This window comes from Oryctolagus cuniculus, chromosome 8 (assembly GCF_051225735.1).
Source record: "Oryctolagus cuniculus isolate XC-2025 breed Fujian yellow rabbit chromosome 8, ASM5122573v1, whole genome shotgun sequence".
In the NCBI taxonomy this organism is placed as follows: domain Eukaryota; kingdom Metazoa; phylum Chordata; class Mammalia; order Lagomorpha; family Leporidae; genus Oryctolagus; species Oryctolagus cuniculus.
Genome location: NC_142874.1, coordinates 137408440 through 137435945, shown reverse-complemented (window position 1 = coordinate 137435945; position 27506 = coordinate 137408440). Strand labels below are relative to the sequence as shown.

At 49.4% G+C, this 27506-nt stretch overlaps 1 protein-coding gene across 5 annotated transcripts; it reads left to right on the top strand.

The window, feature by feature from the left end:
- On the top strand, positions 1 to 25920 carry REST (RE1 silencing transcription factor). Of its 5 annotated transcripts, XR_016212179.1 has the most exons (6): positions 1 to 338; positions 4506 to 5409; positions 13802 to 13885; positions 20861 to 22704; positions 22812 to 22927; positions 25171 to 25920. XR_016212179.1 is itself a non-coding variant. In XM_089302721.1 (5 exons), exons 1-4 carry the CDS (start codon positions 99 to 101, stop codon positions 22672 to 22674), a joined length of 3042 nt encoding a protein of 1013 aa, XP_089158847.1. In that variant the 5' UTR covers positions 1 to 98; the 3' UTR covers positions 22675 to 22704; positions 22812 to 25920. The 5 variants fall into 5 exon arrangements, 4 of the variants coding, with proteins under 4 accessions (XP_089158847.1, XP_089158846.1, XP_051676201.3 ...); XM_089302721.1 differs by having other exon boundaries at positions 22812 to 25920; XM_089302720.1 differs by having other exon boundaries at positions 2 to 338; positions 20861 to 25920.
- Positions 25921 to 27506: the final 1586 nt, after the last annotated feature.

Sequence of the window (27506 nt, the reverse complement as noted above, 5' to 3'; positions counted from 1 at the left end):
GTCCGCTTCCATCTTAACCCATAGTCTGCTGTTTAGACGCAGGGAACACGAGTACAGAGGTGTAACAGGAAAACAAGAACTTAGGCAGCTGGGCGCAAATGAAAAGACCCGCAGAGATGGAACTTGAGGCGCTTCCGGGGTGGGGTGATCCTGGACAGCTGCTCTGGGACCCTGCGCCTAGCGCGCTGTGTGTCCCCTGCCCTCCCTGTCCAGGCCAGGACGCACAGTGTTCTGCTCTGGGAGGCGCGCAGACCTCCCGGGACCCGCGTCCTCCGCTGAGTCCGAGTCCCCGGGGCTGCCCGCACCACGCGGGACCCCGTCTCCGGTGCGCACGGCAGGTAAGAAGCGAGGAGCGCAGGCGTCGCCCGTCCTCGGGGCCCTCGGCTGGCGACCCCGCCCTGAAGCCCGCGCCGGGGGCTCGGCCCGTCGCCCCCCGGGTCTTCGCCCTCAGCGACGGTTCTCAATCCGCACACCCGCCTGCGGGTCTCCACGCTTAAAACGAAGCTCCAGGAGCGAAGGCAGCCGCGGCGGAGCCCCGAGGCGACTCGGAGGGGCGTTTTCCGAGCGCCGCCGCCCCCGCAGGCCGGCGACCATGCGGCTCTGAACCCGCAGGCTTTGCTCACAACGACTCCATCCTCCACGCGTGCACGCCCGGGGCCGGGGGGGGGGGTCCCGTCTGTTGTTCTGTTTAAACGGCGAGACACAGCGGGACCCGCCGCCCCCGCGACCGCTAGGGCCGGCGTGAGCGACCGGGAGGACCAGGTCCCGCGCTCCGGCCCGCGGGCGCGCCCCCGGCGGGGCCCGAGCGCTCGCGCTCCCCGCGCAGGCTGGGCGGGGCGCGTCCGCGGGCGCGCGCGCGGGGGGCGGTGGAGGGGGCGTGCCCCGCGGGCGCGCGCGGGCGGGGGCGTGTCCCGCGGGCGGCGGCGGCGGCGGCGGCGGCGCGGCCCGGGTGCGCGGCTCGGCGTCCTGTGCTGGAATGTGCGGCTCCCGCGGGCCGTCGGCGCAGCAGCAGAGCAGGCGCCGCCGAGGCCCCGGGCCCCAGACCCCGGCGGCGGCGGCGGCGGCGGCGGCCGGGAAGGCAGCGCGAGGGCCGGCGGAGGCTTGAGCGACGCCTGCAGCCTCGCTCTTTCGACGGCCGCGGCGCCCAACTTTTCCATCCTCCCCTCCCCTCCCTGGAAACTCCGGCAACAAAGAAAAGGAGTCGGCGAAGGAAGCGGCGACGCCGGGTCGCCCGCGCCTCCCGGCCAGGCGAGGCCGGTGAGCGCCGCGCGCGCGCGTGTGCGGGGGGCTGGGGGCTCGGCCGGGGTGGGGGAGGGCCGGCCCGGCGGCGGGAGGGGGAGGGCGCGGAAGGACGCGGAGCGAGGCGCTGTCCAGGGCTGATTTGCAGATACGGTGGCTCCGGCGGCGGCGGCCGCGCCGGGCGGGGGCGGGCGGCCGAGCGGGATCGGGTTACAGCGCGGCTGCCCGGGGGCTGGGCCGGGGGCGTCGGCGGGGAGCCGCGCGGCGCCGGGACCCCCGCCCCAGCCGAGGCGGGGCGGCCACCCCCGCCGCCGCCGCCGCTCGGAGCGCGCGGTGCTCCCGGGGCCAGGAGCGGAGCTGCTCGGGGCCCCGGTCCTGAAACTGGTCCCCCCGGTCCCCCCTGGTCCCGCAGCCCCTCGGCCCCGCCGGCACCCACCCCGCCCCCGCCCCCACCCGGCCTCTCCCTTTCGCCGGAAGGCGCCGCGGAGCGCGGCCGGCCGGGCTGAGTCAGCCGCGGGGCCCGGGCGGTGCCGCCCGCGGGGCTGGACAGCGATTTTCCGCGCTCCGGCCCGCGGGCCTCCGCTCCCCGGGCCGGCCCGGGCGGGACGCGCGCTCCGCCGGCCGCTCAGCGGAGTGAAGTTCGCAAACTTCCGGGGCGCGGGGGCGGCAGCCGGCCCGCGTGGGGGCCCCCTCGGGCGCTCGGGGCCCGGCGCCTGCGGAGGGCGCCCGCGGAGCCTGCCCGGGCCCTGCGCGGAGCGCGGCCGGGGGCGGTCGCAGGAGCCCGGCGCCGCTGGAGGTAACTTTCCGCCCTCTTGCCGGACGCGGGCCCGCGGGGCCGGGGAGGGGGCTGCCGGGGCGCGGGGCAGAGACGGCGGCCGGGCCCCCGGTGCCCGGAGTCGGGCCGCGTGTCCGGTTCGGCGTGGGGGCGCGCGTGGGGGGCGCAGCTCCCGCGAGCGGAGGGGGTGCGTGTGCGCGCGGCGAGCGGGCCGGGCCGAGAGGAAGCGAGAGCGCCCGAGTTTGCAAAGAGCTGCTTTGTGTTTGGTATTTTGAGAAAATGGCCGAATGCCTATTTGAGTGAGGAATGCCGCGGCCGGGGCCGGCGCTGGAGGCCGGGCGCAGAGGAATTCGTGCGGCACGCGGGGCTCCGGGGCCATGCTTGGCCGGCCCTGGCCGGGAGGCGCCCAAGTCGCTTCCAGGACGGCGCTGAGGGCGCCCGGCTGCGCGGCCCCGGGCCGGCCTGGCCTCCGTCCGTGTGATGGCATTTGGGGCACCTTCCGTGGGCGCACGGGACCCAGCCGCCCGCCCGTGTGCATGCACTTGGGCCAGACGCTTGCTTTTTGTTTGTGAATTTGCAGTGTAGCTTCCTTTTAGGTTTTTTTTTTTTCCTTTTTTAAATTTTTTCCCAGTAATTGTCACTTTGCTTTTTTGCTAACGTGCAAGAGGACACCTTTGAGATTGGGAAGGAGCCTGGTTAAGGCCATTTAAAAAGGCCAACTTGTTTTCAGGAAAGTGATTTTGTAATGGCTTCCTCTGGGCGAGTAGGCCAAGTGAAGGCAGTGCCAGTACGAGTTGCTGGTAGCCGAGTGGAGTTGCAGGATTGCTTTATTAGGGGGCTGAAAACTGTTTTCTTCCGTGAAGTTTCGAATCAGCCAGACTTTGTTTTTCACACGAAAAAGAGTCCATAGGGTGTGTTCCCTCCCCCCCCCCCCTTTTACGTTGGAGTCATGGGAAATTCAAGAGGGACTAAGTGGTACTTTTTGTTCACAGCAGTTTTATTCTTTTGGAGTTAGTTGAGTTCATATGAAATTCAATTAAGTTGACCAATTTTTACAGGCCTCCTACTTTACAGACGTGTTTGTGGACTTCATAAATGCAGAGAGTGGCTTGTGGATTTCCCGGGGTTCTGATTCAGACCAGTGAACCCCTGAAGGGGAGAATTTGGAGGACAAATTCCTCACTCATCAAACTTTTAGAGTAATTTTAATTAACATTAAAAAATGGAGGTTACCTTTCTCTTTTCACCAGAATTAAAAGGGCTTGATGGAAGATTTGCCAGTGATTGATCAGTTGGTGAATAAGCTATGTAAAATAATTGGTAGAAGTTTTTTCTAGGGATACTAGAAATTTTCTTGGTGACCGTAAGAGAGTTGGGAATTGATGAATATTTTGTTTCTTTTTAGTACTAAATAAAATTATGTTTAATTCTAATTTTCCACAGATTTTTAAAAGACTGACGTTTTTGTTTGAAAGGCCAGAGTGACCAGATTGAGAGAGAGAGGGATTGATCTTCCCTCCTTTGGTTCATACCCCAAATGTCCCCAGTAGGCATGCTAGGCCAGGCTTGAAGTCAGGGATCTAGGAACCCCTTTTGGGTCTTCCATGTGGGTTGCTGGAAACCAAGTACCTGAGCTGCCTCCTGGGTGCAGTAGCAGGAAGCTGGATCAGAAGTACTGAGCAATTGAAACTTGACCCAGTACATCCCAAGTAGCAGCTTCACCTGGGCCAGGAAGTCTGTCCCTCTTTCTGGTGTTTAGTGAAAGTGATTGAGGTTTGGAGATTATATTGGGAAAAAATATTTTTCTGAAGATTTATTAATTTTTTTGGGGGTACAAGCAGAGTGGACAGTGAGAGAGAAAGGTCTTCCTTTTCTGTTGGTTCACCTCCCAATGGCCGCTGCGGCTGGCGCGTTGCAGCGGTGCACTGCGCTGATCCGAAGGCAGAAGCCAGGTGCTTCTCCTGGTCTCCCATGGGGTGCAGGGCCCAAGCACTTGGGCCATCCTCCACTGCCTTCCCGGGCCACAGCAGAGAGCTGGACAGGAAGAGGAGTGACCAGGACAGAATCCGGCGCCCCGACCGGGACCAGAACCTGGGGTGCTGGCGCTGCAGGCGGAGGATTAGCCTAGTGAGCCGTGGCACCGGCCAGTTTATTAATTTATAAGGCAGTGTTACAGAGAGAGACAGATATCCCATCTGTTGGTTCACTCCCCAAATGGCTGCGCTGACCCAAAACCAGGAGCCAAGAACTTATTCCAGGTCTCCCATGGGTACAGGGACCCAAGCACTTGGTCCATTTTCCGCTGCTTTCCCAGGTGCATTGGCAGGGAGCTGGATTGGAAGTGGAGCATCCGGGTCTTGAACTGGCACCCACATGGGATACTGGTGCTGAAGATGGGGCTGGTCTGAAGAATTAACAGCGATGGCTTGGTTTGGGGTTAGTAACATTGTGTTTAAACTGGTACTCTTGTGTGTTTTTGTGTTTTGTTCAGGACACAACCATGGCTACCCAGGTAATGGGGCAGTCTGCAGGAGGAGGAGGGCTGTTCACCAGCAGCGGCAACATTGGCATGGCCTTGCCCAACGACATGTATGACTTACACGACCTCTCCAAAGCTGAGCTGGCTGCACCGCAGCTTATCATGCTGGCAAACGTGGCCCTGACTGGGGAGGTGAATGGCAGCTGCTGCGATTACCTGGTTGGTGAAGAAAGACAGATGGCAGAGCTGATGCCTGTCGGGGATAGCAACTTCTCCGATAGTGAGGGAGAAGGACTGGAGGAGTCTTCCGACATGAAAGGCGAACCGAGCGGGCTGGAAACCATGGAAATGCGAAGCCTGGAACTCAGTGTTGTGGACCCGCAGCCTGTATTTGAGACAACAGCCACCCCAGAAGTGTATAGCTCAAATAAAGATCTTCCTCCGGAAGCCCCGGGAGCGGAGGACAAATGCAAAAGCCTGAAGACCAAGCCTTTCCGCTGCAAGCCGTGCCAGTACGAAGCAGAGTCTGAAGAGCAGTTTGTGCACCACATCAGGGTTCACAGCGCCAAGAAGTTTTTTGTGGAGGAGAGCGCAGAGAAGCAAGCCAAAGCCAGGGAGGCCGGCTCTTGCCCTGCGGAAGAGGGCGATTTCTCCAAGGGCCCCATTCGCTGTGACCGCTGCGGCTACAACACCAACCGCTACGACCACTACACCGCGCACCTGAAGCACCACACCAGGGCGGGCGCCAACGAGCGCGTCTACAAGTGCATTATCTGCACGTACACAACGGTGAGCGAGTACCACTGGAGGAAGCACCTGAGAAACCATTTTCCCAGGAAAGTGTACACGTGTGGGAAATGCAACTATTTCTCAGACAGAAAGAACAATTACGTGCAGCACGTTCGAACCCACACAGGTAAGAGCAGCTTTCTGGCCAGTAAGTTCAGCACGCACTCTGGTTGTTCAGTGCTTAGTTACACAGTGCCTGGGGAAAGGGACAGTGAGTTCAAGTCTAGGTTCCAGTGTTTGCTATCGTCAACCACGAGCAAGTCAGTTAACCTCTTGGTGCCCCATTTTCTTCATGGGGTGACAGCATATAGGCTTAAGTGAGGTAACATGTAAAGCGCTGAGGTTTGTTTTGAAAAATAACCAGGAGAAGGCGTTCTTGTTTAAGACTTACGTATTTAATCATTTGAAAGGCACAGTGGTAGCAAGAGATCCATCTTCCTTCCACAGGTGCATTCCCCAGATGCCAGCAATAGCCAGGGATGGGCCAGAACAAAGCCAGGAGCTAGGAACTCCATCTGGGTCTCCTGTGTGGGAGGCAGGTGCCCAGGTACCTGGGCCATCATCTGCTGCCTCCCACATGGATTGACTTTGGTCAGACACTCGAGAGATGCTGCTGTCTGCCTAACCTGCTGTGCTGTAACACCTGCTCTGCCGTGAGAAATCTGACCAGTGCTCTGGCCAGGGCATAAATGTCAACAACTTGGGACAGATGATTTTGTTAAATTAGGCCGCTTTTAGCTTTGCAGATGTATTCCTGTTACAAGGAACACATCTGAAATGTAGTGGTTTCCCAAAGGAATTGAGGTCTTAAACAAAAGTGAAACCAGTGATTAACCTTGCATAGCTGCTTTTAATGAAAACCTTGGACTTTGAAAAACATTTTGACTTAAGGCATTGAGTTTCTAAGTGAAACAGCTTGTCCTTGTGTCTCTAAAACATAGAAGTAAGTTAGTTTTAAAAGATGAGTTAAACTGTTTTCTTAAAAAACCAAGCATACAGAGACAGAAAATAGGAACAATTATGTTTATAGTATGCTTCAACACACAGGTTAAAAGGACCTTTGTAGTCAGTAATGAAAACTGTCAAAAAGTTTTTTTTAAAAGATTTACTTAATTATTTGGAAGACAGAATGACAGAAAGCTTTGGAGACCTTCTACCCATGGTCCACTCCCCAAGTGCCCACAACAGCCAGGGCCTGGCCAGACCAAAGTTAAGAACCCCATCTGGGTCTTCCACATGAGTGGCAGGGCCCAAGCACCTGGGCCGCCCTCTGCCACCTTCCAGGACACCTTAGCAGGGAGCTGGATGGGAGGTGGAGCTGCCAGGACTCAAAGCTGGCACACTGGCTGGAGCTTGTGTCACAAGAAAGGGCTCAGCCCACTGTGCCACAACACTGATCCCGGCGCTTTCTTAAAAATACGACAGATTCCAAGCATCTCAGAAGTAAAGAGAGTGCTACAATGCACAACACACCCATTACTGCACACTCAGCAGTTATCAGTAGCATGTCACAAATGACATGTTTCAGGTACTCATTTTTAAAAATAGCTTTTTGAGATATACTTCACTGGTATACAGTTCATCCACTTAATACATACAAGTGCGTTTGTGGGCTTTTTTTTTTTTTTTTTTTTTTTTTTTTTTTTTTTAGATTTATCTATTTTACTTGAAAGGCAGTTAGGGAGGGAGAAAGGGAAAGGGAGAAATCTCCCATTGGCTGGTTCGCTCCCCAGGTGGCTGCAACAGCTGCAGCTTGGCCAGGTCAGAGGCAGGAGCCAAGAACTCCATCCTGGTTTCCTGTGTGGGTGTGGGAACCCCAATACTTGGGCCGTTCTCTGCTGCTTTCCCAGCCACATCAGCAGGGAGCCGGACTGGAAGTAGGGCAGCTAGGTCTCACACAAGCGCCTGGACGGCATGCTGGCGTTGTGGCTGCAGCGTAGCCTTCTGTTCCGTGACACCTGCCCCTGGCGAATGTGTTTCTAAGGTATTCACATCACTGTGTAACTGATGATGATACAGTCAGTTTTAGGACATCTTCATTGCTCCAGAAAGCAAGCCCTTTCTGTTAGCAACCACTTCTCTTTTTCCCCTGATGTCCCCAAGTTACTCACTTTAAAAACCGTTTACTTGAAAGGCAGAGGAGACAGGTGTCTGTCTGCTGGCTCTCTTCAAGTGCCTGCAGCCGCTAGGGCTGGGCCCTGCTGAAGGCAGGATCTGGGGCCTCGGTCCAGGTCTCCCATGTGGGTGGCAGTTCTTGAGCTGTACCTCTGCCTCTCCGGGTCTGTGTGTACAAGGACCCAGGAGTCGGGAGCCAGAGCTGTTTCCATGTTCAATATGATCATTTTAACCACCAGCCAGATGCCTGCTCTCCCACAAACTTTAATCTCCTATGTCATACAGTACTTAACTATTTTGTGTGTTAGTATAAGGTTGATAGCTCTACAGTAAGGTTTATGAATACATAGTAATCACTAGTTTTGAATATTTCATTTCATTTTGCATTTTAGTGCTAAACTTACTTGATCTTAGTGCTTTTTTTTTTTTTTTAAGGTCTTATTATTTATTTCAGAGGTAGAATTAGACAGAGGGAGAAACAGAAAGATCTTCTGTCTGCTAGTTCTCTTCCCAAATGACTGTGATGCCTGGAGCAGGGCCAGTCAAACCAGGAGCCAGGGGCTTCTTTGAGATCTCCCACATAGGTGCAGGGGCACAAGCACTTGGTGTTTTCCTAAGTCACAAGCAGAGAGCTGGTTCAGAAGAGGAGCAGCCAGGACACGAACTGGCGCCCATACGGGATGCTGGTGCTGCAGGCTGAGGCTTGGACTACTACACCTCAGAGCCATCCCCAGTGCTTTTTTAAAAAGGATTTTTCACTCCTCCCCCCCCCCATGGATTTATTTATTTGAAAGTTACAGTTAAAGTTAGAGTTACAGAGAGAGAGAGAGAGATTTTCCATCTGCTGGTTCACTCCCCAGATGACCACAACAGCCAGGTCGGAGCCAGGAGCTAGGAGCTTCTTCCAGGTCTCCCATGTGGGTAGCATAGGCCCAAATACTTGGGCCATTCTCTGCTTTTCCCAGACCATTAGCAGGGAGCTGGATTGGAAATGGAGCAGCCAGGACACAAACCGGCACCCATGAGATGACAGCTCGGCAGGCCGTGGCTTTACATGCTGTGCCACAGTGCTGGCTGGCCTCAGTTGTGCTTTTTTATTTTTTAAAGATTTATTAATTTATTTGAAAGAGTTACACAGAGAGAGAAGGAGAGGCAGAGAGAGAGAGAGGTCTTCCATCCACCAGTTGACCGCAATGACTGGAGCTGTGCTGACCAGGAGCCAGGGGCTTCCTCCGGTCTTCCACGTGGGTGCAGGGGCCCAGGGACTTGGGATGTATTCTTCTGCTTTCCCAGGCCACAGCAGAGAGCCGGATCGGAAGTGGAGCAGCCGGGACCCGAGCCGCTGCCCATATGGGATGACAGCACCACAGGTGGCGGCTTTTACCCACTATACCACAGTGCTGGCCCCATTTTATTTATTTCAAAGGTGGAAGGAGAGACAGAGACAGATATTCTGTCCTCTGGGTCATTCCCTCAGTGGCCTTAACAGCAGGGGCTGGGCCAGGCCCAATCCATGACCACCTTCTTGGTTTTCTGTGTAGGTACTGGGGTCTGAGGACTTGGGCCAGCCTCTGCTGCTGCTCCAGGTGCATTAACAAGGAGCAGGGTTGGAAGTGGAGCCGCTGGGACTTGAACAGGCAGCCATGTGGGTTGCCAGCATTGCAGGTGGTGGCATTACCCACTACACCACAATGCTGGCCCCAGTTTTGTTTTTTGTTTTAGATTTGTTTATTTAAAAGGCAGAGTTAGGGCCGGCACCACAGCTCACTAGGCTAATCCTCCACCTGCAGCGCCGGCACCCCAGGTTCTAGTCCGGTCGGGGCACCGGATTCTGTCCCGGTTGCCCCTCTTCCAGTCTTGCTGTCTGCTGTGGCCAGGGAGTGCAGTGGAGGATGGCCCAAGTGCTTGGGCCCTGCACCCCATGGGAGACCAGGAGAAGCACCTGGCTCCTGGCTTCGGATCAGCGCAGTGTGTTGGCCACAGTGGCCATTGAGGGGTGAACCAGCGGAAAAAGGAAGACCTTTCTCACTGTCTCTCTGTCACTGTCCACTCTGCCTGTCAAAAAACATTTTTTTTTTAAAAAAAGGCAGAGTTAGAGGGAGAGAAAGAGCGCCCATCCACTGATTTACTTGCCAGATGGCCTCAATGGCCAGGACGGGGCCAGGCTGAAACCAGGAGCTTTATCTGAGTCTCCTACATGGGTGGCACCTACCCAAGCAGTTGGGCCATCTTCTGCTGCTTTCCCAGGTGCAGTGTCAGGGAGTTGAGTAGGAAGTGGAGCAGCTGGGACATGAACTGGCACCCACATGGGATGCCAGTGTTGCAGGCACAGCTTCACCTGCTACGCCACAGTGCTGGCCCCTTCTTTTTTTTTTTGTTATTTAAGCAAGTTCATAGTACATACACTGATGTCTTGGGGATTGTATCTGGTGCTCAGTGCATAGTTCTGAAGATACCTCTTGAGAAATTCATGCAGTGCTGAATAGTAGAGTCAGGAAACCACAGCAGGAGTCCCCGAGTGGGTAGTGTGTGGGAAGAGCTCCTTTTGACTCGCCCTGCTAGGTAGCCTGGTTTTCAGGTTTGCCTAATGAGTTTATTCCTAGCCTTACTGAGCGCCCAGTGGTTTGATGCTTCTCTTCTATGCTAATCTTCAGAACAATCCATTGAGGAAAGCAGTCTCTGTGAGTAACAGTCCATGTTTATGGAGAGAGAAATTTTAGATTGAAAGCCTGAACTGAGTCCCTCAGGTACACATTACAGGTAGCATTCAGAGTTGAGAAATCCTGTTACACCACAGGTGAGTATTAGGTAGTAGGAGAGTGGGGGATTACACTTGCTCAGTTTGGCACAATTGAAATTTACCAATTCACAGACATTAAAGAATGATCTTTTGGGAGCTGACTTTTGACTAAGCAGTCAGTGTGTCTGTATCCCATGTTAGGGTGCCTATATTTGGATTCCAGCTCCACTCTTCTGCCTTTTGTGCTAATTCACACCCTGGGGGGCCGTGGGTGATGGCTTGAGTGGTTGGGGCCTTGCCACTCATGTATTAAACCTGGATCGGGTTCCCAACTCCTGGCTTTGGCCTAGCCCTGCCTTAGCTATTGTGTGTATTTTGGTAGTGAACCAGTGGATGAGAAACCTTCTTTGTCTCATCTCCCTGTCTCTCTCTGCCTTTGAAATAATAAATAAGACTTTTAAAAATAATGAAAGATAATCTTTTTGCCTATATGTGACTGAAAAATCAGTGCTTGACTAAGCTTTGCAGAAGAGTGATTATACAGGGCTGGCGCTGTGGCGTAGTGGGTAAAGCCACTGCCTGCAATGCTGACATCCCCCTAGGGGTGCCGATTCGAGTCCCAGCTGCTCCTCTTCCGATCCAGCTCTCTGCTGTGGCCTGGGAAAGCAGTGTAGAAGATAACCCAAGTCCTTGGGCTCCTGTACCTGTGTGGGAGACCCGGAAGAAACTCCTGGCTCCTGGCTTCAGATGAGCCCAGCTCCGGCCGTTGCAGCCATTTGGGGAGTGAACTAACAGATGGAAGACCTCTCTTTCTCTGTAACTCTGCCTTTCAAATGATAAATACATCTTAAAAAATAGTTATGCATAGTTTGTGGAATTGCACAGATAAAGTAACCTGTCCTTCTAAAGAGAATTTAACAGGGAATTAGCCTTACTTGGTGCTTCCTGTTGGATCTGTAATGGAATTGACTTTTTCTCCCGTTGGCATTTTTATCACTTCTTTATTGACATAACTCCCGTGGCATATGCTTCTCTGGGATGGCCTGCTCTGGACGTCTCCTGGAAGTGGAAGCGTGCAGTGTAGGGTCCTCCGGTCCTGCCTTCTGTCACTAGGAGACTGTTGTCCAGGTTCACGCCATGTTGTCATCTCTACACTATTTGTTTGCTTATCACCAAATAACATTCTGTTTATCCATTCATCAGTTGATGGGTGTTTCCACTTACATTCTGTTACAAATAATGGTCTAAACATTCCGCTGTAGAGATTTTTTGTTGAAACAGGTTTTTGTCTCTCCTGAGTGTGCAGGTAGGCCTGGAGCCACAGGAGGGGACGGCAGCTATTTATTTGTATGTAACCTTTTGGGTTACTGCGGACTGTTTCCCAGGCTGGTTGCACTATTTTACAGCCTCGCTAGCAGTGTATGAGGGGTCCAGTTACGACCTCATCAGTGCTGCTGGTACCCATCTTTCTGATTACAACTGTTGAAATGGATAGAGGTCTTCATCTTTTGGTGGTGTTTCTCCCACCCCCAGAGGCAGAGAGGGAGAGCAAAACCTCCCCACCCACTGACTCACTCCCCCCAGTGCCTGTGACAGCTGGGGCTGGTCTGAGGCTGCAGCCAGCCCCAGATCTCCCACTGGGTGGCAAGGACCCAAGTTCTTCAGCTGTCTTTCTGCTGCTTTCCCAGGCACACTAACAGGGAGCTGGATGGGAAGTGGAGCAGCCGGGACTCAAGACTAGTAAGGCTTAACCTGCAGCCCCACAGTGCCAGGAGCCGGGGCTCGCGCTTTGATTTCTGTTTTCTTCCTGTTCAGTGGTGAGGTGTTTCTTATGTGCTTATTGGCTGCATGTCTGCTTTTAAAGAAACACATGAACATTTAAACTCTTAATTCTTCCAGGTCTTAAGATCTGCATTCTAGTCTATTGCTGCAAGCTGTGTACAGCTGATAGCTTCCAGCCAATACTAGTGGGATCATCCCTAGGAGCTCATTTACCACACCTCCTTGTCTCGTCTCACTAGGCACATGTGTTACCGTAGCTTGCCGTACTGAGTTGGTAGCTGATAGTTAGACTTCACTATGTGCCCAGCACAGTGTTCAGTGCTTCGCATGTATTGTTCAGATTTCTGCAGCTATAGGAAATAAAGTTACTTTTTGTTTTTTGAGATTTTAGAATGTATTTGAAAGGCAGAGTTACAGAGGGAGGTGGGGAAGCGACACAGAGATCTTCCATCTGTTGGTTCACTCCCCAAATGGCGCAATGGCAAGAGCTGGTCTGATACAGAGCCAGGAGCTCCATCCGGGTCTCTGATACGGGTGCAGGGCCCAAGCACTTGCGCCATCTTCTGCTGCTTTCCCAGGCACCTCAGCAGAGAGCTGCATTGGAAGTGGAGCAGCTGGGACTTGAGCCAGCACATACGAGATGCTGGCACCACGCGAGGTGGCTTAAATGCCATGCCACAGCACCTGTCCCTTTTTTAAGATTTATTTAGTTTGAAAGTCAGCGTTACTTTATTTCATGTTTATTTGAAGGGCAGAGAGACTAGAGAAATATTCCATCCATTGGTTCATTCCCCAGATGTCTGCAACAGCTGGGCCAGACTAGGTCTCCATGTAGGTGACAGGGACCCAAGTACTTGAGTCATCATTTGTTGCAGACGCAAAAGGGTGTGCGTTGGCAGGAAGCTGGATTGGATGTGGAGGAGCCAGGACACAAGTGGTGACTTACCTGCTGTGCCACGGGCTGTCCCAGTACTGTTATTTTTGTAGATCGGAAACTGGGTTTTTAATAACTTGCCTAAGTATGATCTTATGGCAGAAGACCAAATTAAAAAATTATCCAGAATTTAGTTATGTATTTTACCTGTTTTGTAGCCGACAGCCTATGTCCAAAAAAAAGAACATACACGTCTTACCTTTGAGTCTTACATCACTGGCCTCACCTTCAGTTGCTCTCAGTCCCTGTGGCTTCATGGTTTACACTAGTGACATAGGTGTCTTATAAATGCTAGCATTACCATTAGGGCTTTTTTTTTTTTTTTTAAAGATTTATTTATTTATTTGAAAGTCAAGAGTTACACAGAAAAGGAGAGGCAGAGAGAGAGAGGTCTTCCATCTGCTGGTTTACTCACCAATTGGCTGCAACGGCTGGAGCTGTGCCGATCAGAAGCCAGGAGCTTCTTCCGGGTCTCCCACATAGGTGTAGGGGTCAAAGCACTTGGACCATCTTCTACTGCTCTCCCAGGCCATAGCAGAGAGCTGGATAAGTGGAGCAGCCGGGACTTGAATCAGTACCCATATGGGATGCCGGCACTACAGGTGGCAGTTTTACCCGATATGTCACAGCACTGGCCCCGCCATTAGAGTTTTTAGATTAAAACATCAGCATTCCCTCTCAAATATGTAACATCCCTGTGAAAATTAAAAGGCATGTCAGAATTCAGGAAGCCAATGGTATTTTATCGGCCAAGTTGAAATAATGTAGTTAACATTAATTATGAACTAAACTATTTACATTTGCAATAATGTGATAAATTGACTGTCTTGGCAGGAAATAGGAAAAAAAAATCCTTGTTAAAAAGTGCACTGTACTGAATACTGTTACATTGTTAGAATTGTGTTTGGTTGATTTTGTTGCTTGAAGCACTAATCTGTAATTTTGCAGGAGAACGCCCATATAAATGTGAACTTTGTCCTTACTCAAGTTCTCAGAAGACTCATCTAACAAGACATATGCGTACTCATTCAGGTTGGTAAGAAGTGGGAACTTTCCTACCATTTTCAGTAGACTGTCTTTATAAAGAAGTTCTTTTAGATTGGGAGCTGAGCCATTTATTTGTGATTTGTTTTTAATTTAAGGATTAGAAATTAAAAATCAGTGTTCTGTTAAGGTGGAGCTGTATTTAAATGGAAGTTCTTAACATGGAATCCAAAGGTGGAACTCGGGAAACCGAGTTTTATAAATAAGTGTGTGTATTTGTTGTGGGAGGATGGTCTTAGTTTCCATCAGATCTTCAAAGAGTTTGTGACTCCAGTAAACGCTGTGCTAACATGGGCCTAGTCTGACTCATCCTTGCCTCCCCACAGTGCCCCAGGAGTGTGACAACAAGCGTCAAGTGTTTGTCCTGTCTCAGGGATCCCTTAGCTTCTCTCACCTGTTGAGTTTGAGTTTATCCTGTTTCGAGTTGATAAGGGCTTTTTGAGGACTTGATTTTTCAAAAGCTGAACTTAAAACCATAGCATAGCATACCAGTTTATTAATCTCTACTAGAGCGCAGACTGAAACAAGGGAGAATGCACAGCAGTGACAGAAGCGGTCATGTTAAGTTCAGAGTTGACCCCGGGGTTAATGGCCACATTGGACAAGTCAGTGGCAGCACAGCTGGTCTTGAACGGGTGACTACTTGATTTAGGTCCTGACTGACCTTGGCCAACTACTCCTTATGCTCTCCTCCCAGATTCAGCATGTGTATCCCCATGGGGAAAGTATGCCAAATTCTTGCTGTTTACAAAAGTCTGGAGCCAACTCCCTTAAGTTAATAATTACCTGAGATCTGTGCTGTCCATTTGGTAGCCACAGCCACATGTGACTATTGAGCTTGTGAAATGTGGCCAGTTTGAATTGAGACGAACACATAACTGGATTTTTAACAGGATGCGCTAAAGCCTATAAAACGGCTTTTTAAATATTATTGTATTTTGAGAATATTGAATATATTGGGTTAAAGAAGCAGCAGAATTAATGCTATCTACTTACTTTTTACCTTTGTGACCAGTAGGAAATACAAAACGACATGTGTGATTTTTATTGGATTTTGCTGCCTTAAGTCAGTGGTAAGAATAAGACTTGATGGTATCACGTGTTCTGATTTACTTGAGCAGCTGTGAAGGTGCCCCTGCCTGCCTTTGAGCTGACAGGCTTGTCATGTTACTGTCTTCCTCTTGTAATAGTCGCGTCTCTTAACCAGAAGCCTGGTTGTGTTCTCTGAGGTATCTTGGGTGAAGCCTTGGGCTTTGGGGCTAGAGCAGACATCATGTCCTATGACAGCTGAACTCCTGCCTTTTAATAGAACATTTCAGAGCTTTACATGGCTAACTCCTGCTTGTCTTCATGACTGTGCTACGTTGTGTAAGTTCTATTACCCCATTTTACAAGAAAAAGCCTTTTTTTCCCCCCATGGAATGTTCTGTATATTTGTCTACTTTTTTCTGAAAGCATCCTTTGTGTTGTAAACTGGAAATTAGATGCTTGGGATGTGTCTCACCTGGTCACTTCTGGTTGACCCACTATTAACGATGGTCAGGCGGTAGGTTAGAATGACAGCTCACTTGTACCCTTTCATTGAGTTGTTTTTCATCACTGTCTACATGTTGATGGTGTTTTACACAAGTTCATATCCCTGGAACAATTTTGTTTGGGTTTGCTAAGTGTCATCTGGAGTACTGCCTGTCATTTTAAAGATTGCTGTTTCAGTCTAGTTAACTATTTTTATAGACTTACTAGTTACAGCCACTAAGTGGTAGCTGCTACTCCTTCATGCATGCTGGGTACTGCAGAGTTGTACTTGGTGTTGTGAAGAAATGAATCCTCATTTACATATTAGGACATGGGCTCAGAGAGGGCGAGTGCTGTAAGGGTGGTGGTCTTCAACGTTGGAACAGGGAGTCCTGCACCCTCTTACTTTGTTCAGAGTCAGAGGAATGTACAATTCAGGAGGGGGCTGAAGTGAAGCCGCCACAGGCAGAATTGGAAACACGTACACTGTATTTGAGAGCTTGTGAGTTACCAATAATAGGCAGTAAAAATGGCTATTCTTGTGCATGCAAATGCTGAATCATTTTTGTGCACTTTCAACTATTTTTTCAAGATTTTATTTATTTGAGAGGTAGAGTTACAGACAGTGAGAGGGAGAGACACAGAGAGGTCTTCCATCTGCTGGCTCACTCCCCAAATGGGCCACAACACCCTGAGCTGGGCTGATTTGAAGCCAGGAGCCAGGAATTTTCTCGCGGTCTGCCATGTGGACTCCAAGCGCTTGGGCCATCCTCCTCTGCTCTCCCAGGCCACAAGCAGAGAGGTGGATCGGAAAAGGAGTGGCCGGGACATGAACCAATGCTGCGGGCGGAGGCCCAGCCTATTATGCCACAGTGCTGGCACCACTTTTAATTATTTTTAAAACTTAATAAAAGTTGCTGATAACGTGTAATAAGGTTGAGGCTACTTGAGGTAGCCTTTGAGACTGGATTGCAAGGGGTGACAGTCTTGCCTTGTGTGGTTTGGATCGGATCTTCACAGATCCTCTTGGGCATTTGGCTCCTTCTTCAGGACTGGTATCCGGGTTGTCTTATTTCTGGAAAGGCCTAAGCTCTGTTAAGTTACACTGTAAACAGTGACACATTAAATAAAGCTCATCACGTGGAGCACTTCAATCTAGATGGTGGATCTTCTCAGGGCAAATGAAGGAGGAATCAGAGTATTGGTTTGATTAAAACAGAAAATTGTGTATTGGTGAAAATACAGACATAGTAACTGATCTGCAGTTCCTCTCCATTTTATTGGGATTCTGCCTGGTAGTGTTGGGATGTCCTCTGCTCGGTATCCCATCTCCTCAGCCGCTTCCCCAGCTCTCTTGGGAGATCTATCATCCACAGCTGATTGGTCCCTCCTGCTGGCATAGGAATTCATTTAGTTTGTTTTCTTATTGTACATGTAATGTTTTTGCTAAAGCAAACTACCAACTTACCAAGATCCATCCTTCACTGTGATTGTTTTTAAGATGCAAAAAAATACTCCACAGTAAATTTGTTTTCCAGCCATATGATAATTATCATGGAAGAATCATTTTGATACCTGAAGTTATATGAAATACGACTATATGAAATATGTCACAAGTTGAGAGTCTTTGCATGGACTCTAGAATAAGATTTTTTTTTTTTTTAAGATTTATTTACTTTACTTGAAAGTCAGAATTACACAGAGAGAGGAGAGGCAGAGAGAGAGAGGTCTTCCATCCGCTGGTTCACTCCCCAATTGACCACAACAGCTAGAGCTGCACTGATCGAAAGCCAGGAGCTTTTGGGTCTCCCCCGTGGGTACAGGGAGGGCCATCCTCTACTGCTTTCCCAGGCCACAGCAGAGAGCTGGATAGGAAATGGAGCAGCTGGGACTCGAACCGGTGCCTACATGGGATGCCGGCACTGCAGGCAGTGGCTTTACCTACTACGCCACAGTACTAGCCCCTAGAATATTTTTTTAAGGATTTATTTATTTATTAAGATTTATGTGAAGGGCCAGAGTTAGAGAGGAAGAGACAGAGAAAAAAATGTCTTCCATCCTCTGGTTCAGTCCCAAACAGCTGCTACAGCCGGGAATGGACAAGGCCAAAACCAGGAGCTAGAAGCTTTTTTTTGGTCTCCCACGTGGGTGCAGGGACCCAAGCACTTGGGCCATCCTCTGCTGCTTTCCCGGCTACATTAGCCAGGAGCTGGATCCAAAGTGGAGCAGTCAGGATTCGAACTGGCACCCATATGGGATGCCGGCATCACAGCCGTCTGCTTAACCCACTGGCCCCAATTGGTACCCAGACGTTCTTTGCCTTATTGAGGCAGTGCCCACATGGGCTTTCCACTGGGTGGTTTCTGACTTCTATCAAGAGCATTATCATTTTCTTCCATAAACACCTCCCGAGATCACCTGTGTTGCACTATTTATCATAACTTGGTTTTTATTGCTGAGTGGTGATTCATTAATCCGTTATATGTCCCTGTTACTCTTTTGGTAAAAAATTTTACTATCCTTTTTGGATTTTTCCTGGTAAGAATGTGTCAGAGGCTTTAAAATGTTTCTCTCTTTTGACTTGGCATCTACTTGGAAGTAATTTTGGGAAAAATAAAAAAAGACAACTGACATATTTGTAAAAATTAAAAACATAGGTAAATGATACCAGAATTTGAAAAGGAAAACTATTTGTTTAGGGCAAAATAAAAATTGTAGTTAGCCAGGTACTCATAAGATAGGAATTCTTGATAAAAGCTTTTTTTTTTTTTTTTTTTTTTTTAATGTTTTCCTTATTTGAAAGGCAGTTACAAAGAGAGAAGGAGAGACATAGAAGGATCTTCCATCTGCTAGTTTACTCCCAAATGACTCAACTGCCAGGGCTGCTGGGCCAGGTTGAAGCCAGGAGCCTGGTGGAACTCCATCCAGGTCTCCCGTGTGGGTGGCAGGAGCCCAAGTACTTGTACCATCTTCTGCGGCTTTCTCAGATACATTTTCAGGGAGTTGGGTTGAGGTAGAGCAGCCAGGACTTGAACCAGTGTTCATATGGGATGCTGGCATTAAAGGCAGCAGCTGAACCTGCTGCGGCATAACACAGGCTCTGCCCTCAGATTTTTTAAACAGAAAAATCTTTTTCCAAGACCATCTCTTAGGCGGAGCCTTGTACTTTGAAGTGTGATTGCTGTGTAGGTCCCCTCCGGGGCCGGCGCTGTGGCTCATAACACCCTGGCCTGAAGCGCCGATGCCGGTTCGAGACCTGGCTGCTCCACTTCCGATCCAGCTCTCTGCTGTGGCCTGGGAAAGCAATAGAAGATGGCCCAAGTCCTTGGGCCCCTGCATCTGCGTGGGAGACCGGGAAGAAGCTCCTAGCTCTGGCCACTGCGGCCAACTGGGGAGTGAACCAGCAGATGGAAGACCTCTCTCTCTCTCTCTCTCTCTGCCTCTCCTCTCTCTGTGTAACTCTTTCAAATAAATAAATAAATCTTTAAAAAGTACAGAATTTTAAAATTCTATTTCTTATTAGCATGGTATTTTCATAAAGAAAATTCCATCAGTATGTTAACTTAGAAGTAGGGTGTATCTAGAGAAGGCCGGATAAGTACTTGAGTCTTCCCTCTTAGTTATTTGAAAGCAGAGGGATTCACTCTCCAAATGGCTGCGACATCCGGGGCTGGGCCAAGCCAGAGCCAGAGCCAGGAGCTCCGACCTGGTCTCCCATGGGGGTGCAGGGACTCAAGTGCCAGGAGCTCCGACCTGGTCTCCCATGGGGGTGCAGGGACTCAAGTACCTGAACCATCCGCTGCTGCTTTGCCAGGTGCAGCCACAGGAAGCTGGATTTGGGAGCAGCGGGGACTTGAACCAGCACTCCCTGGGGCTCGCTGGCAGGCGTCACAAGCAGTAGCTTGTCCTGCTGTGCCACAGCACCAGCCCTGGCTCTTCTCTGCGTTAGCCATACTAGAAGTTACCAGTTACAGCTCAGGCATATTGAGTGTTTGCTATCATGTGTATCGCCAATACTTTGCATGGACTGGATTATTTACAGTTCATTATACTTAAGGTAGTATTTTATAGATGTCAAGAGTATTTTATAGATGAAGAAACTGGGCGGGCCTTAAGGAGGTTTCAGTACCTCACCCAGGGTCTCCCAGTAATCAGATCACAGAGCCCCAGAACAGGCTCCTAGCCATTATGCTCATCTGTCTTTTTCCATTCCAGCTCTACATGTTAAGCAAGTGTTTATCTCCATTTACGTCACTCATTGAGCATTTTTAGGGCCAAGTATAGATTATTGTAGCATGTTGTAGGAATTACCGTATGTGTAGGTCTAATGGTAGGCTAACCTGGGGAAGAGCTGTCCAGTTAGCTACATGTTTAATCAGAGATCTGGGTAAGTTTTTGCTTTTCTGATTATTTTATCACCAGACATTTTCTAATCATGTAAAACTTTAATGTCTACATGGTTTTGCTTAATGTCTGAGTTTTGGTTTATGAGAAATTTTCATAAGATTTGGTGTGAATTTCAAAATGTTGGAGAGATGAATTTTCATAAATGTCAATTTCCATTTTTCTACTATGCATTCCATTGGACCAGTGGGGTGTGGATACCATTTGGTAATATTTACTAGAGTGTGATCTAGGTGGGTACGTATGCAGGTAGAATGTGTCACTCTTCTGCTTTTCATCGGGGGTGGGCTGGCTCTGGTCTTGTCTGTATCTGTGATATGACTGTGTTTACTTACGTCATTTACCATATCTATTTGTATGCCACTTCTCATTTACCTGGTTTCTTTGCCAATTTTATGGACAAGGTGAGGGGAAAACCAAGAAAAGTTTTCTTGCCCCTGTTTTTGCTTCAGAATAACAAAATCTGCCATTTGAAAAATTGAGGGAGGGGAACTTAGTGCTTGCTCTAATGGACAAAGGGATTAAATTTCAAGAAAAAGCCACTTACTGCGTCTGGAGCAAAATGTGCACCTGGGGCTGGGCGTGTAGTCCAGAAAGATAGATACTCATGCTTTAAAATACACGGGAATTTTACATTCTACTGCATTATACGTTTGTTTTTGTTAAGCCAGAAAAAATGTAAGATGCTTTTCAGTGAGTTTCCTTGCCCCAGAATTAACATCCAGAATCCAGCTGCACTCTGCCAGTACTTGAGTGCTGATTGACGAGCCTGTGTCCTTTAACGCTGTGTGAGAGCCCGAGTGGGCGAGCTCCTTTGAAGGTGCAGGTGGCTGAGATAATTATCCTCTGCGTCCTGTGTGAGCCAATGTCAAGGGCTAGAGAGAAGTTACACAGATGAATATGGTAAATGTGAGGTGCATGATGGTCTTCTCGGTAAATCGTCTGTGGTGATTTCACACACACAGTCCTTCTGAGTAGATTCCCGGAAATCTGGAGCCTGTGTCCTAATCTGTGTCCTCTCGAACCCTCCTTGCTTACCCTCAGGTGAGAAGCCGTTTAAGTGCGATCAGTGCAGCTATGTGGCCTCTAATCAGCATGAAGTAACTCGCCACGCACGGCAGGTCCACAACGGGCCCAAGCCTCTTAACTGCCCACACTGTGACTACAAAACAGCGGATCGGAGCAACTTCAAAAAGCACGTGGAGCTACACGTTAATCCACGGCAGTTCAACTGCCCCGTGTGCGACTACGCAGCTTCCAAGAAGTGCAATCTGCAGTACCATTTCAAGTCCAAGCATCCCACTTGTCCGAATAAAACGATGGATGTCTCAAAGGTGAAGCTAAAGAAAACCAAAAAGCGAGAGGCTGACTTGCCCGATACCAGTGCTACCAACGAAAAAGCAGACGCAGAGCAGACAAAGACGAAGGGGGATGCAGCTGGAAAGAAAAATGAGAAGTCTGTGAAAGTGGAGAAAAAAGATAATATTTCAAAGGAGAAAAAGCCGTGTAGCAATGTGTCAGTGATACAGGTGACCACCCGAACTCGCAAGGCAGCAGAGACTAAAGAGACAGACGGACATTCGGGGAGCAATTCGGAAAAGTCCAGTAAGACCAAGAAAAGCAAAAGAAAGCTGGAACCTGAAAGCCGGTCCCTACAGGATCCTCCGAGCGAGGAGCAGCCTGTGCCCAAAAAGAGAAAGAAGGTAGAAAGCAAGTCTAAGAACAGTCAGGAAGCACCGAAGGGTGACAGCAAAGCCGAGGAGAGAAAACACCAGCATGCCAGTGTGAAGAGGAGCGCAAAGAAGAAAACGCTGAGAAGCAAACCAAGTAAGAAAGGCAGCAGGGTCGCTCAGAAGGAGCCGCCCCAGAAGGAACCTGCGCAGGAGGCCCCTGCTCAGCCCGAGCCTCCTGCTGCCCAGGCTGCCCCCGTGGCGGCTGCCCCGCCGGAACTGCCTGCTCCCGCGGACCCGCCGCCTCCGGTAGAGCGTCCTCTTCACGCTGAACCAGTTCCCAAAAAGTCTCCCCCGCGCAGAGACAGCAGAAAGGAAAAGGCTGACACGCAGAAGGAAATGGCACGGAAGGAGCAGGTCCTCATTGAGGTGGGCCTAGTGCCCGTGAAAGCAGCCGCAGCCACGCAGGAGCCCTCCCCGCCCTCCCCACCCCTGCCCGCCGGAGAGTCCCAGGCAGAGGAGGCGGGAGACCAGAAGTTCCTCTGCGAAGCGGGAGGAGATGCAGGAGGGCCTGCCGAGGAGGAGGCAGCTCCAGAGGCAGGAGCGTGTCCCGCTGGTCCTGTTGCCAGCAGCGACACGTCTGCCAGCGTTCCACCCTCGGGACAAGGCCCGGACACGCCGGACGGGCAGCTGCTGCACGGCGACCCTCAGACAGACACGGCGCCTTGTGAGATGGAGGTGCTCGCTGACCAGGGCACTGCAGAGAGCCTGCCCGGGACAGACCCAGCCGCGGAGGAGCCAGCCTCGCCCTTGCTCCCCCCACCACAGACAGAAGAACAGGAAGCAGCGTCCAAAGCTGCCCCGGCATCACCTCCGGTCACCACGGCAGGAAACGAATCTCAGGAAATCGATGAAGACGAAGGCATCCACAGTCATGACGGCAGTGACTTAAGCGACAACATGTCAGAGGGCAGTGACGACTCTGGACTGCACGGGGCTCGGCCCGGCCCCCAAGAAGGCAGTAGGAAAAATGCAAAGGAGACCTCAGCAGTCAAAGTGGCTGAGGGGGATTTTGTTTGTATCTTCTGTGACCGTTCTTTTAGAAAGGAAAAGGACTATAGTAAACACCTCAATCGCCACTTGGTCAACGTGTACTTCCTTGAAAAAGCAGCTAAAGGACAGGAGTAACTAAACTTTGGACAAAGTTTTGGATCCTAGGTTGTAAGAGCGATTGCATTTTTTATTCATTTATAGTAGTAGACACCCTTTAAGATTGCTTTAACTAGTGTCCAGTGTTGATTTTTAAGTGGCTTGCTTTTCCTTAGGACTTCATGTGTACCTGTTGGTAGTCGCGTAACTTTTAGCACATCCGAGGGAGTACTGAACCAGCAGGTGCCTCAGTGCGCCAGCTCCCGTGTGTAAGTGAACAGAGACCACAACGGTAAGGTCGCAGCTTCGTTGTGCTGTCCAGCTACAGTTTGTCAGTTTTTCTCTCCACGTCTATCTTCCTGTTTCACTTTGCTTTTAGTTCCTTGTTTAGGTCTATAGAAATCAGCTTCCTTAATAGCAAATTACTTGAAGAATTTGCCTGCTTTATAAAGTTAGCACTTTAAGGTTTTGTTTTTGTTTTTGTTTTTTTTAGAGAAAAGGTTTAAATTGAAGAAAAAGTCTCCCAATAGTGGACAATATATTAGTCCAGATATTTGCTTCTTGAGTTTTGATCAATATTTCTTACTTGTGTATGTTAATTGTCATAAAACAGTGATTTGGGTTTTTGTTTTTTTTTTTTGGTGCTTTAATGGCTTAAGATGTTGCACAGTTTTTTTTGTTAACCTATGCAGTTAAGTCTTTCTAGAGATAGCATTTGTGTTGAACAGTAACACTTTATACATATATATATGCATGTCAATTTTGGCCTCTTTGGAGGGATGCTTTTAGGGCCTGTTTGCAAAAGGGTATTTTTTTTTCTTTCCTTTGCTCTGATTGTCTTTTTTGCTGAATAATGTGTGTGCAAGTTTGTGAGCAAATGAAATGTGCCAGTTCCACCCATTGATTTTTTATTTTCTCATCTTGTATCTATGCCAGAATCTGCATTTCTTAGAGATTATTTATTTCAAATGGCTGTAGTGGATTCTCTCAGTTTTGATTTCTCAATAAACACACCACCAGGTTCCATACTGAACACATTTTTATCTCAGCTGTCAGCCATCAGTTTTTTTGTCTTGCCCGTTTTGGTATAGTTGCTTCCTCATTGTAGAGCGTCGGACCATACCTTTGAGGAGAACTCTTTCTCATAGATGGCTGGTGTCCACGTGGCTGCTCAGCTGAGAAAGAACAGTAAGTGCTACTTGGAAATTGCAAACCTGGGATTAGGAGAGGGAGCAGTTCCTTCAGGTTTACAGAATATCACTTGGGAGATTCCATGGCCGCAAGTGTTGGAGGGATGAAGCTACGCCGTGAGAGGCGGCGTGAGTGCTGCAGACCAGCTCAGCTTCCCACAGACGCGGTGTGACTTGAGAATGGTCCACGCTTCCTCAGGGATCTCCAAGCCTCGTGGGTGTTCTGTCCCTGTGAGCGCTGCCGTCTACAGGGGAGGCCTCCAGGGCAGCACAGCTCTCCCGGCCTCCTTCCTGAGGCAGGTCTCGGGTTTTGTCAGTACACAGGAACAGTTAGGACAAGCGGTGATGTGTGAGTGGGAAACTGGGTAAAAAATCTGAGAGTGGAGTTTGAGGTAAAAGTTGTCTGAACTTGGCATTGATCGGGAGGCCAAAGATTTAAGAAACAAGATTCTCTTAAGACACAGGAGTAAGTTGTGTGATAAATGGTGTGTGTTTTGTGTGTATGAATGAAGGTTTGTAAATGTTGAAATCTAGGCTCCGACAATCATTGTCAGCAGAAGATCAAGCTGCAAATATTTATGTTTTAAAATTTAAGTTATAAAACTAGTTAAATCTTTCTAACAACTAGTTATAATGCTCATGGGCGCATTTTACCTAAGTTAGCTTTTTACTTTTATAGAAAAATATTTTAAGCACAAATTAGAGATTGGGCATCAGTTTGGAGAAGACATGTTGTGATTTTTTTTTTCATACTGCAGGTAAAACATTTGCCTACTAGGGAATCAGACTAATTTCTGATCTAGTCTATAAGACTAGAAGGCTAAAAACACAAATAGGAAGAAAACCCATTATTAAATCTTTAAAAAACATTGTTCCTGGAAATCGACTGGGACCTGAGGCCTTTCTTCAGAAAACAAGGACTTGTCAGGCCTATATTAGGTTCTGAGCCCTAATCCGTGTATTTGTATTTATCATGAACGATGGTTTCAGTGAAAAGCGAATCAGTAACGATGAACTTTCGTGATCCAGTTGGGAGTTCTTCCGTTTTGACAAATGTGATATTTGCATGGAACTTATTTTGTAGCCTTTTTTCCCTGGCCTCTGACCCTCTCCCTCTGTAGAATTAAAGCTAGAATTTTTCCCTTTTGATCAAGGAACAAAGAAGAACATGATATCTGTAAATTGATGTTTAGTAACTAGTGGTGAACTTGAAATAGTAGAATACATTGTAAGCCTAATTCTAGGTAGTCATATTAAATGTATCTCTTATCTTTTGAACCTATCTTCACATTGGTTTTTCAATGTATTTTAAGTTATATATATTTTTTCTCTTTTTTTTTTTCAGAGCTGCTTATTTTGGGGCTACTTTGTTTTTTTTAAATTGAGATGTAATTCACAAGGGTCTATATTGTGTTGTTTCGGTAAGGCTTCTTTTAATTGTGGCTCTGTGTTTTGTCGTAGTCTTCCAAGAAGAGCCATTTTATTTTTTAGAGTCACTTCTGAAGTCCTGTGGTCATTAACTTTGGGGACTGTTTTGTATGAGTGTTGATGCAAATTGAAACCCAAGTAGACCTCATCACTTGCCGCCCGTGGAAGGAGTGCCCTGCCTGTAGCGTACCATCATCTCTGGACTGAACAGCTGGGAAGAAACGGAATTTTCTTCTTTTGCATAAATCAGAAAAGCTTAGTGTGCTGGGTTTCCTCGTTAGCCTCGGCAGATTAAGTGAGCTGGTAGTATTAATTCAGACTTGAGGAGTCCTCTGAATCTGGGTCTGTGTAGGTTCACAGACTACATGCAGTAGTGCCTACATCGGAGAGCTCCTCAGCTCCGCGCGTGCACGAGGCTCCTGCTGCCCCTTCCTCATTTCTTACGGAACTTTGTTAACTGGCATTGAAACATTACAGCAATGTTTTATTGCACCGATTTTTATAAACTTTTACAGTGCAATACGTGTTACTTTTCTGAGGCAAACCAAAGGTAAATTTCTCAAGGTTTTTGCTGCCTTCTTGTGCAGCATTTGATGGAAGATCTTTTATACATTTGTAATAGGTAAAAATAAACCAGGCTGCAAATCCTTTTTTTAAAAATCTTAAACCATGTACCAGGTTTTTGGTAAAAATTGTAGGATAAGTTAAATTTAAATTGTGTTCTATTAACCAATATGAGTGTATTTCTGTAAGCATAGTTATGTTGAAATAAAGTTTAAAAAAGCATTTGGTCTCTTTCTTTCTTATTGGTATACAGGTGTCAAGGAAGCCAAATTTATTTTGATGGTGTTTCAGGTATATTAGTTATTTCCAAGATTATTTTCCCCAGGAGACCCACAGTGGGTGGAAATATCACACGGTCCTTGTGTGGGGTGGTAGTCCCAGCCAGTAGTGAGGACACTGCACGAGGTGGAGGCGCAGAGCCTGGGTGGGTCTCAGCTCCTGTGCAGAACTCGCCTCCCCGGCCACAGGGCCCCTACACGGTGTGGTGGGCAGATCCCTCCGCAGGAACAGGCTTAGAATGAGCACATCTTTGCCCCACTGGGGAAAGGTGTCTTGAAGGAGGGTGAATTGAATTACACTGGGTGTTGACAGATCCAGGGCAGTGCTTCGCTTTGCTGTGTTTGAAAGGCAGAGTTCCAGAGGGAGAGACAGATCTTCCAGCCACTGGTTCACTCTCCCCCACAGCCATAGAGCACCCAGGACCCCAGCTGGTGCTTACGTGAGATGCAGGCTGTGCCCCAGTGCTTGGCTCCTCCACGCATGGTTTGGGCGACTTAGTTATATTTAATGGAGGAGGAAGTGAAACCAAACGATAGTGACACAGTGTGTTTGCAGTTAACGCTCTGCTTCCTGTCAGTGGAAAACAGGAGAGCCGCGTGTTGAAGGCCTGTGGGTTCTAGTTGTTTAGAAGGGAGGATGAGCAAAGACATTCACACTTGGCCTGGTGCCCATTCTTTTTTTTTTTTTTTTTTTTTTTGACAGGCAGAGTGGACAGTGAGAGAGAGAGACAGAGAGAAAGGTCTTCCTTTGCCGTTGGTTCACCCTCCAATGGCCGCCGCGGCCGGCGCGCTGATCCGATGGCAGGAGCCAGGAGCCAGGTGCTTTTCCTGGTCTCCCATGGGGTGCAGGGCCCAAGCACCTGGGCCATCCTCCACTGCACTCCCTGGCCACAGCAGAGGGCTGGCTTGGAAGAGGGACAACCGGGACAGAATCCGGCGCCCCGACCGGGACTAGAACCCGGTGTGCCGGCGCCGCAAGGCGGAGGATTAGCCTAGTGAGCCGCGGCGCCGGCCCTGGTGCCCATTCTTGGACTCAAGCAGGCTTTGACCCCAGGCAGAGCTGTGTCTCCGCTAGGGTATTCCACAACTCTCAGTTCCACAAAGGCAGGCCGATCAAAGTCCCGAGAACCATGGGGGAACGTCTGCTCATCAGGGAAAGTCTCGGTGCCAAGGAATTAGCTTTGCCAAGGGTTTGTTGCTCGCTGTATTTTGGGACCTGCAGTTGGAGCCAATTCACAATGGGCTTCTCACTACAGTTGGGTGCGTCATTGTGCCTTTTTACTGAGCCCTGAGGTGTAGATAGATGGGGCTGGGTGTATTTGTGACAGGGCCCCGCGTCGTCAGGGGGCTTTTGAGAACACCAGCATGCCATATTGGAGTCTCTCTGAGTCCTGGCTGCTCCGCTTCTGTT

Bases quoted from the DNA above. Each gene is read 5' to 3' on its own strand.
- REST (XM_089302721.1), top strand. From the start codon at position 99: ATGAAAAGACCCGCAGAGATGGAACTTGAGGCGCTTCCGGGGTGGGGT. The intron at 339-4,505 runs GTAAGAAGCGAG...TGTTTTGTTCAG, and splicing joins GTCTCCGGTGCGCACGGCAG to GACACAACCATGGCTACCCA. The intron at 13,886-20,860 runs GTTGGTAAGAAG...GCTTACCCTCAG, and splicing joins ACATATGCGTACTCATTCAG to GTGAGAAGCCGTTTAAGTGC.